Raw genomic sequence first — 11,425 nt, 5'->3', positions numbered from 1 at the left:
TAATACACACAAAAATTTCGTTAATATTCCCTTTTGTGTTCTCTTATTTTCTTCTCTCTATTACTAATTTTATTTTATTATAATAAAAATATTACTTATAAAGATTTAAACGAAAAAGAAAGGTTAATGTTGTTGATAAAGCTATTTCAATAAATGATAATTGTTTGTGTCAATTATTTTAAAAGAAAACGGTCAAAAATTAAGAAAAGTGAAGGGTGAAAAAAGAAAAATATCCTGGAAATTTAATATATTTAATTGTACTACTATTTAATATTTAATCTTTATAATTAAAGATAAGTCATCCACTGATCATCCATAATAAATGTTGTGTAATTTGTTTTTTTAATATAATAGATATTTCAAAATAATACATAATAAAGAAATAATATATTAATAAAAAAATTATACCACTCCTTATCTTTTGACTTAATTCAAACAATGTTAAATTTATTTTTTTTCTTTTTCTTTGTTGATAGTTCACTTTCCACTTTTTAATCCAAATAAAATATTAGAAATAAAATAAGGTTAAAATACTGTATTGGTCCACGTTTTTGTTCAAAAATCTCACTCAGGTCCTAAGATTTTTTTTAATCTCAATTAGGTTCATATTTTTTTAAAATATGTAACAATTAGGTTGATTTCGTTAGTATGGTGGTAACGATGTTAAGGATGTGTCACATGTCAGTTTTTCATTTTAACTGTGTAATAGCTGTAGTTTTGTAAACAATAACACTGTGCAGAGAACTCACGTGAATTTATTGGAGGATTTTTAGATAAGATAAGAAATGAAATGAAATATTAATTTAGAATTAGAAGTTAGTGTATTTAAGGACATTAGTGTCTTACTCAAAGGTTCCATCAACAACCTTAAGGTCACTTTATGGGATATTGATTCTTTAGGAAGACGAATGGTAAGAAGCCAAACGGATGTGTGTATTCTATAATAAAAGCCATTACATACTTTTGTTGTGATTTGATTGTTGTTACTGGTGTATCTTATTCCTAGAGATGGCAAAATGGGCCGGGCCCGATGGGCCGGCCCGCCAGCCCGACAAAAAAAACACGGGCCGGGTCAAGAAATTCAACCCGCCAATCCGATACAGCCCGGCCCGTCAAGCCCGCTGGCCCGTCGGGCCAACCCGTGGGCCAAAACGGGCCAGCCCGCGGCCCGTACCAATTAATTAAAAAAATGGCACGTGCATATTTCAGCATCCCTCACACTCACACACTCTGTCTGCGCTCCCCACCCACCCACCCAATCTCTCCCTCCGCGCACTCTCTCTGTTTGCGATTTCCATTCTCAGGGCTCGCTTCTCTTCCACTGACGTCGCCGCTGGCCACCGCGAAACACACAGGCCACCACGTCGTCGTCGCTAACCATACCCGCTTCTCTTCTCCTCCACCTTCACATCCACCACGCGTTGGCTATTTCGAGAAAACAGCGTCCACGACCACCGCGAAAACAGCGGAGCCACCGTCGGACTGTGATTGGCGGACGATTCCGACCGCCACGACCACCACGAACACAGGTTTGTTTGTAATTTGCGTTCTGGTTCCCTTTTCTTTCAATTTGTAACCTAAATTTATGATTTTCGTAACCCTAAAATTGGTTTCCTGTAATTGGAAGTTATGGTGTATGTGTGGTTGTTGTTGCTGCGATTTGTCCTTGTTTGGATTGGACCCATTCTGTGAATCATAATTGTTGTGCTGTTGTTGGTTAAATTTCCCCCAATTTCAATTTCGTAGTTGCTGCCGTTTTGGTGTGGTGATGATGTTCATTTCTTTTTTTCTTGTTTTTCTAGTGTTACTATTTTTTATCTGACTGTGTGATAGGCTGATAGTTGTGGTTGTTTTCTTTGTTTGTCTGTTTATCTGTAATCATGTTGGAGATATGTGGAGAACATGTATTTCATCGTTGCACTGTGATCAAATAAATACTGCCACTGTTTCATATTGTTCTATCATCCTTGAGACAAAAATATGTTCTTCATTAATGATTGAATTATATGATAGAAAGTACCAAGTTGCAAAGTTGTATGTGCCGTGTTTGCAAAGCTGGGATTGAGTTGTTTGGCCTTAACTTAAACTGAAATTTGCTTATACACTGCAGTATATTTGATGTAGAACTATAATGCCACCTCCTTTTTAACTGTTCTGAACTCTAATTTGTTTGAGGCATCTCTACCGGGGTTTGATGATGGGGAGATTTCAGAAGATGCTCCTATTGATTTGGAGGGTTTAGATGCTTCTGCAGCACATGTTGCCAAACAAATTATACAACCTCTCATCCATAATTAATGCTTCTATTTTTTTTTTATGTAACTGTTTGCACTTTGGTAATGCTCCATGCCTAAAGTACTCTAATTCAGACTTGTTATTGATGTTGCAACAGTGTCTTGATGACTTGCAGAGAGCAAAATGTCATTTATATATATTGTAGGGTTGTTTGTTTTGTGATCAGTTATATTATATACTGCAGGGTTGTTTTTGTTGCAATAATTTTGTTGAAATATGATTTTGGACTGAAAATGTAACATATGGAAAAAAGCCCGCGGGCCAGCCCGCTAGCCCGCCAGCCCGCCAGCTTGCGGGCCGGGTTCAAAAGTGTAACCCGTTTCACCCTTGCGGGCCAGCCCGGCCTGGCCCGTATAAATCGGGCCAAAATCGGGCCGGGTCAAAACGGGCCGGGCTGGCCCTATGTTCTGAAGTTTGAGGAGTCATATAAGTGATTTAAAAGCATCAATTAAGAAGACCTAAAATATTCCTTTGGATGCATTTGTTAAAAACACCAATTCAACTGAGAAATGTTAGAATAAGCATGGAATAGAATTTGAGCAAGCTCACACAAGGTTTGATGGTTAAAAATTTTTCCTATTCAAGGAATGATCGAGTAACTGGATGAAAAAAGGATATACAGAGAAAGGCCCTAGAAAGATCATGAAACATATCCTTTTATCTGGTCATGAAGCAAAATTAATAGAGTCAAGGAGTCCCAAACGGGTATCAAATTAAAAGAAATCCTTGTCATTTAAATTTTGATATAAGTTGAAATTCCATGAAAGCCAAAACAAATATTGGACACTGAAAATTCTGGGGAGGAAAATTTTGAGATTAAAGGTGATAAAGGCATGGAAAGGCACAATGTAAGGGGCAATTCCTTTTATTGTGTAAGTAAAGGGAGAAATTAGGATTTGTTGTGGTTTTGAAACACGAAGAACCAAAATCTTGAACTTTTTGACCTTCATCTTTACCAATATAAATCTTATGAGGCCTTTCAAAGTGGCTAAATTGTTGTATATTGCGATTATCTAGTTGGAGTTACCATTGTCACGTCTTGGACTGATGAATTGGTCATTGTGGCACTTGGGACAACTTGGTTAGTACCAAGTTAATGTTAATTTATTGCAGTAGTGGGACTAACCCAACTGTTTGATTCAAAATTTCATTCCGAAAAATGTTATTAGAGAAATTCCGAAATTAATAATTCAAAAATCAAATTTACAAGGGTCAAAAATGGTCATTTTTTTGAAAATTGATGGGGTGAAGTTATTGCCATTACTTGTTTATTCTGAAAATTGGGCCGGTGTAACATATCCAAAACAGAAAGCCCGTACCATTAAACGCTGAAACTGAAACCACATTCTCTGCAGAAATCAAGAGTGAAGAAACGATAATGAGACCTGTTTCTCAGAAATGGGGCTACATTCGAATCATGGCCGGTACAATCCTTGGAGGCATCCTCGGATTCTACGTTATGCACCGTGTTGAATCTAACTACAAGGTTAGCATACCATCACTCTCTTCTTTCTTTCCAGTTGCTTCTTCTGCCTCTTCAATTTTATGGCTTTCTGAAGCTAACTAATGGAGGCTTGATAGAATATTTTGAAACCCTTTTCCCTTTTCTCTTTAAAGATTTTTTTCTTTTTTCGTGTGTTTGATGTGGGTGTACTTGTGCTGTGTGCAGGAGAGAATGAACGAGAGGCTGAGAAACTATGAGGCTGAATTGAGGAGGAAGAAGGACGAGAGATTGAACGAGTTTGAGGAATCCTCCAAGTTTTGAAAAATTGTGGTTTTCTTTTCTTACTTTTTGATGTTCTCTTTTTCTTTTTATGTTTGATTTATGAGAATAATTGGAAAAATTCTATCTTTGTATACTAGAACATCTTTAACGATGTATAGTTTCTCCCTTTTCATATGCTGTTGAAAGGGCTTAAAAGCCTTACTATTAACCCAATTTCATAGAACTGAAACATGCAGCTTGCGTCAAACCTAAGAAAGAGATTTGTATAGTAGAAGATAATGCAGATAAATGTATTATGTTTGAATTTAATGGTGATTAATTTATGTTGGAATATGTTTGATCATATGGCAATATGTAGCATGATTCTAATTCAAATCAAACCAATCCCGTTTCAGTCCTTTGATGTCATTTTTCTTACATTACATGAATGCATTTGTTCAGGATCATTGTATAGTTGAAGGGCTTCAGTGGTTTGTTCATGTTTCCTCGGCATCAATTTAATAGACGCCCTTTTGCTTTGTTCATGTTTCATCTAATGCTTAATCAATACAACCTAGGAAAGAACCATTGTATTAAGAGTAAATATTATGTTAAAAATAAGTTTCATAGATATAACAGTCATACTTTCATTTTATCCTTTATCATTTTAAGTAGTTACATTGATTAACACTGGTGGTACTCATCTCTTATTATCATGTGACATCAATTTGGAGTGACTTGTATCTCTACTGAATTTGCTGATACAATGCAGTTACAACACAATTTAATTGTCTTTCCGCTTATTTCACACCTTTTTTGTTAATGACTTAGAGGGCTTGAATAAATACTGTATCTTGTTTCATTCGCTGATAATTCAAGTTGCTAATGTTGAAAAAAGCTCAAGTATAGCTAAATGTTCAAGAGAACTTGAAATTTAGGAAAATTAAATGAAGTGAGATGTCACTCACTCTAAAAAACCTTTTCTGAGTATTGATATTTGCTTTCGGTTGTAGATAAGATTATAGTCTTTGAAGGTAGTTCAATTTTTGCACACTGCATCAAAATGTTATGTTAAAATGATTATTAAATATTAAAAATAAGCCCGCAATGACCAAATTGTTGTGGAAAAGAAACATCTTTCACACGCCCATACAATTTAGTTGGACACATAATAATTTGGACTCTTATTGTTTTTGTCCACGAAATCACTTCAAAAGGTATCTCTTCCCTAACAATTTGTGGTTTTAAAAAATTATGACTACTTTCAGGTACATATCGAGAAAATTGTATATTATGATTCCAGCGAAGGGTAGTTAACAAATGCTCTAAATTAAAGAATATAAAAAAAAATATTTTGTACGTTAATTAAAAAGGTTTTAATAACTATTGTATTTTTGATTGTGAAAACAAAGGACAATGGATAAAATTTAAGAAAATGGAAGATATATCAATTTATGTCTACTTTAGACTCATTTTTCATAAGTGTTACCAAACTAATGATGATAGCAATTTATTTGCGTTAATATGGTTGGAAAGAATTTGTTCAATGTTTTGAAATGTAAGCCAACAAGCGTCGTTATCCAGAGGTATATAAAGTTTGTTGGAATATAAACTCTTTGAGAGAATAAATTAGACAATAAAAGACTATTATGTCTTTCAAATTCATACCTCTTGGGTGATTCCGAGCATTTGGATTATTTTGAGACAATATAAAACTAGAATTTGAACAGTTTTTTGAACTAGGAATATGGTTCTCTTTTCTCAGCCTAGGTAATTGAAGTGGATTACTACTTCCCTTGGTGAATTACGAGATTTTGCAAATAGCTTTTAAGATAAAGTTACAGTTTGATTTTAATTTTCTAAGGATTTCTATATGAATGTGAACTCCAAAATGCTTACTCTTGTACAATAAAAAAGAGAAAATGAATTTTTTTTTCTTGAGAAGGCAGGAAAAAATATATGAAAATAAAATATATGTCCTCAAAGATGGAAAGATTTGGGAGAGAAAAACGCAGGAGACACTCTTTATTACCAATTGTCTGTGCTTGGGCTGTCATTTTTACTCGCAGTTCGTGGGCCAGCCATGATCGGTCCCATCTTTTTTACCCACGAAAGGCCCCAACTCCAAAAGCCTCGCATGAGATGGAATGGGAGAGGGCTAGTGTGGTTAGTCCCCTTCTCTTCGTTCAAAACATTTTCTTATCTCCGCAAGATCTTCTCACTGAGTCCCTCAACACGAAACCCTTACATTTCTTATTCTTCGGTGCTGGAGCTTGACAGCAGCACACATACTGGTTCCCGAGGTGGTACAAGCGTGGCGGCAGCGATAGCGTCGAGAGAGGTTAGCGTTCATTTCAACTACGTCAGAATTAGATAGATCTATTATGTGATATATGCCTTCTATTTATCATTGAGTTTGTGCAAACACAATCATTGCCGAATCGCTTTCTGGTCCTCTTTCACCAAAGATTAAAATTGATTTTTGCTTTTTTTTTAAAATTATGGTGAAATGAAATTAATGGAGATCGAAATTTCGTGTAGTTAAGACCAACATGATTCATCACATCAGCATTGATTGACAGCTGTTGAACTCACAGAATAATTGAGACAAATTATTAATGGCATTGATTATTCTGTGTATCCAGCAGCTTCATTATGCTTTGGTAAAGTGTGTACCAACTTCTTATGCTCCAAAGCTTGGCCTATTCCTCTTGGGTGATTCCGACCATTTGGATTGTTTTGAGACTATAAAACTATAATTTGCAAATAGCTTTTAAGATAATAAAGTTACAGTTTGATTTTAATTTTCTAAGGATTTCTATATGAATGTGAACTCCAAAATGCTTACTCTTGGACACAAATTTAAATCAAAAGATTAAATAAGTATGAAAATTTACATTTAAGACAAAGATGATTATGTAACAATCATAAAATGGATTTGGAACAGGATAAAGATGATTAGACAATTAAAAAGAATAGAAAAAAGTAAAAGATGAAGAAGGACTCATGTGATTTATGCAGTAACATCACTTGGAAGATGATTCAAGATATGTAAGTGATGATGATGCAATGTAAGACTCAAACTAAAATATTTATTTTTCCCTAACAACCCACCAGTAAAATAGTAATCTTTTTATCGAAATTTGGAACATGAACATTTGAACAGATGGTAAAATCTAAATGGTGATTTAAAATATAAAAATTAAAATATTAAAAAAGATACACAATTAAAGAATATTGTTTAAAAATAATAAATTACGAATTTTAAAAGTTAAAATAGTAAAGTAAAGTAAAAATAAAGAGACTAAAATCGTATGAGAAATTAAAAGAGGTTTGATTCTATCCTATGCCTCCATCTCTGATCAACCAACTGCTTCGCCCCTTGCGCCGTCACTGTGCCGCTGCATCACTGTTTTTCGGTCCGTTCAGAGGTTAAACTTCCGTTAACTTTCGATTGTTTCTTCTGTTGCATCACCGTATTCAACCTTCCATATATAAAATTGGGGATTGTTATGTGCCAATAGCTAGCTGTAAATATACGAACATATGAAGAGTGATTGTTTCCTATGAATCAATGTGTGTATTGGAAAATGGGTTTGGAAGGATCCTTATGGGAGAGTCTGCAGTAGAGAAAGGCACCCTTAATGCCCAATGATGTTGTTGTGTATGTAGTTTTATTGATGAGAACGTTTTATTTAAGCTTGAATTACTGGTCAATTATATATATATATATATATATATATATATATTTTTTTTTTTCATTTTTTTCTTTTGACCTAGAATAATTCGTGATTGGTCATACATATGGAATTGGTAGGTTTTCCCATTCAGATATCGTATGTGGGATGTCAGTTCAGCTAAATTATTTTGGGGTCCAACATATCCTGACAGCTTCATGTAAGTTCCACCAATTAGTATGTTAATTGGATGCAAGCTAGGGCAGGTTAAGACAATGTATGATGAAGCTATCCTGACAAACTGGTATTTGATTGCTCACGGGGAAATTGGAATTGAAATCAATCAGATGGGCAAGAAATCTTGGAAGTTGTTTAGAGTGATAAGATTAACATTAGATATTAAATATAACTAAACTTGGGGCCAAGAGATGATGCAATTAAATTTTGTATTTGAAATTTTCTAGTGCTTTAGCTTTTGAAGTAGACAATCAAGGATAAGATTGATTGGAGGAAGCTTTTTGTTTCCCTCTCTGGTGTGGATGAAGAAACAAACTGTAAATTAAATCGTTTTCGTAAACTTATTTCCCTTTACATTTTCAATTTTTATGCCCCGTTGAGTTAGAAATTTGAAGTAGCTGCAAGCACTTTTAAGTTTCGATCTTTGAATTTACGTATTTGTTCTATGTTTAAGATGTTGGATTCCTGTCCTAAGGCTTTCATGACTGTTATTTATTGTTATTCTAAATCCTTCATGTGGTGTGGTCTGTCTCTTTTCATTCATATCTCGCTTTTTTTATCCAGTTGTTCTGTTAAGATGTTTGGGTTCTCTTTGTTTTAAGCTGTGGATGATAGGATCACTATGAAATAGCAGTAGTTTTGTAAAAAGTAGCACTGTGCAGAGCACTTACGTGAATTTATTGGAGAAATGAAATGAAATATTAATTTAGAATTAGAAGTTAATTTAATTAAGGACATTAGTGTCTTTCTCAAGGTTTCATCAACAACCTTAAGGTTACTTTAAGCTATATTGATTCTTTAGGAAGACCAATGGTAAGAAGCCAGATGGAAGAATTGGGATGTGTGCATATTATAATAAAAGCCTTTACATTCTTTTGTTGTGATTTGTTGTTACTGGTGCATCTTATTCCTATTGTATGTTGTGCTGAAGTTTGAGGAGTCATATAAGTGATTTAAAAGCATTAATTAGGAAGACCTAAAATATTCCTTTGGATGCATTTGTTAAAAACACCAATTCAACTGAGAAATGTTAGAATAGCCATGGAATAGAATCTGAGCAAGCTCACACAAGGTTTGATGGTTAAGACTTTTTCCTATTCAAGGAATGACTGAGTAACTAAAAGAAAAAAGGATATACAGAGAAAGGCCCTAGAAGGACCATGGAACCATATCCTTTTATCTGGTCATGAAGAAAAATAAATAGAGTCTAGGAGTCCCAAAAGGGTATCAAATTAAAAGAAATCCTTGTCATTTAAATTTTGAAATAAGTTGAAAATCCATGAAAACCAAAACAAATATTGGAGACTGAAAATTGTGAGCAGGAGAATTTTGAGATTATAGGTGATAAAGGCATGGAAAGGCACAATGTAAAGGGCAATTCCTTTTATTGAGTCGTTAAGCCTCCTTCAGTGTAAGCAAGTATTTAAAGGCAGCATGCATAGCCTTGAGGGAAAAATTTTCAGTTACTATATTGAGAGTCTCAAAAACAGTTGTGGCATAATTCTTATTTGGATCTAAAACATACTTAAGATTATCTGGTGTCACCCCATGCCACACTCTGGCATTCTCTACTTTTTATGCTGCATATTAGTTTTGTAAACAATTTTATCAGTTGTAGTATATACATCAGCACTGCTAATTTTTATTTTGTGAATTTAGATTTCTTGAGTTGTGTAACTAAATAACTACTTAATTTGTTATAATTTAATCAAAGCAACAATCTATTCATATTTTAACTGAAACTTTGATTTAACATATTTTAGTTGCTAATGAATAGAATCTAGATTACTATGCTATTTATTATTGTATAGTGTACTTCAAGTAGAGAAACTGATGGGGATGACATGGAGGTATTCCTGTGCCTGCAGATGATTGATTTCTTTAAATAATAAGTTTCATTGTTTTTATGAGATTAGCCTGTACTCATTATAGTTTCTTGTGTACTTATTAAATGTAAATACGTTTTAATGATCACATGACAGTGGAACTGTATGGCCAACTTTTTTCTGATGATCTGATCTTGCCTCAACTGATTCATTCTGGTGTTTGGTATTTGTTACTACAAGCGCACCAGTCGTAATTGAACTGTTTCACAGATTTTGAAAATTTCCAATGTTATAATTTATCCCAGGTTGTGTCTCTGCCACATAGAAAACACCATGAATTTTGCAGCATCATTTTGCAGAAGATTGAATGTCAAGGAACTTGTGACAAATGTTCCTGTGTATAGAAGCACCAGTGGTATAGCCTCATTATCCTATATTGGCTACTGTATGATGTCTTTCTAAAGTAGGCTAGACTAATGATTTTTTGACCCATTATTGTAGATGTGTCTGGAGAAGGTTTGAGTATGGTGTTCAGGCGTTGGGCTTCCAAAAAGACTGCTGGTTCTACAAAGAATGGACGGGATTCAAAACCCAAGAACCTTGGAGTGAAGAAATTTGGTGGGGAGGTACTTGTTTTACACTTTTGAGTTCTAATAATTGCCATGCAGGTAGAGGAAGTGTGAACTGAATCTGGATGTTCTGAACATGGTTCATTGACTTCTTCATTCATGATGTAACTCTTCTCTTATTATGCAGAGGGTGATACCTGGAAATATCATTGTTCGACAACGTGGTACTCGTTTTCATCCAGGAAACTATGTGGGACTTGGGAAAGATCATACTCTGTTTGCATTGAAAGAGGGATTGGTGAAGTTTGAACGGAACAAGCTGACTGGTCGCAAATGGGTGCATGTTGAGCCTAAAGAAGGCCATGTTCTCCATCCTTTGTATGCAAATGCATCTGTTTCTGAAGTAAAGGTTGCTGTGTAAGTCTCACCAACTTCAGCCATGATAGAAATTTTTTATCCGCTCATAGAATTCAACTTACCTTCTTTAGCTTATGTGAACACCTAGATGTTGTCACTCTGCCCCAATTTTTTACCTTTAATTGAAAAATGGGTTTGTGGCTGGTACATACTCTTCTATTAGAATTATTTAAAAGAATGACTCTAGAAGGAAACATGGTTTGGTACTTAAACATGCTTCGAAGTTGCTCTTTTTTGTTGTTGTTTAACTATGTCCGATTATTAAGTACAATATTAGCTAGCATAGCAACATTTACTTTGGTTTCATAATGGTATAAGTAAGACTTTGAGGGCCAAAGTAATTTGTTAGCGCACCAAAGAAAGGTGTTTGCACGGTATTTAATGTAAGCATATGTTCTTGTAACTTTTTGCTGTTGTGGATGATATTACATAAGCTATATTAACAATAAAATATTTCTTATGAGGTGAGTAATGTATAATAATAAGATTCAATTGTTGAATTTAAACTATCCTATTTTTGTTAAATAGTGGGTTCTTTCATGAACAACAGTAAAATAGTCATTAATTTTTAACAGAAAATCACATCTACAAATTACAACTGGAGTTCAACAGTAAAATAACCTTTGAATTGAAAAAAAATCTCAATACATCTTATGAAATTTTTATTCATCATCCATTTTTAAGGCATATCATCAATTA

General features: G+C 34.1%; 2 protein-coding genes across 2 annotated transcripts; both read left to right on the top strand.

Annotated features, from left to right (window-relative positions):
* The first annotated feature begins 1,224 nt into the window (after window positions 1-1,224).
* LOC114194794 (uncharacterized) lies at window positions 1,225-4,195 on the top strand. The gene is made up of 3 exons (XM_028085206.2): window positions 1,225-1,529; window positions 3,651-3,781; window positions 3,965-4,195. The coding sequence occupies exons 2-3, from the start codon at window positions 3,674-3,676 to the stop codon at window positions 4,058-4,060; spliced, it is 204 nt and encodes a 67-aa protein (XP_027941007.2). The 5' UTR covers window positions 1,225-1,529; window positions 3,651-3,673; the 3' UTR covers window positions 4,061-4,195.
* Window positions 4,196-10,044: 5,849 nt separating this feature from the next.
* Window positions 10,045-10,730, top strand: LOC114171876 (uncharacterized). Its single transcript, XM_085665248.1, has 3 exons — window positions 10,045-10,155; window positions 10,242-10,366; window positions 10,497-10,730. Exons 1-3 carry the CDS (start codon window positions 10,074-10,076, stop codon window positions 10,728-10,730), a joined length of 441 nt encoding a protein of 146 aa, XP_085521374.1. The 5' UTR covers window positions 10,045-10,073.
* Window positions 10,731-11,425: the final 695 nt, after the last annotated feature.

This window comes from Vigna unguiculata, chromosome 8 (genome assembly GCF_037176805.1).
Source record: "Vigna unguiculata cultivar grain cowpea cultivar isolate G323 ecotype 2 chromosome 8, ASM3717680v1, whole genome shotgun sequence".
Classification (NCBI taxonomy): domain Eukaryota; kingdom Viridiplantae; phylum Streptophyta; class Magnoliopsida; order Fabales; family Fabaceae; genus Vigna; species Vigna unguiculata.
This window is presented reverse-complemented; position numbering and strand designations above follow the sequence as displayed.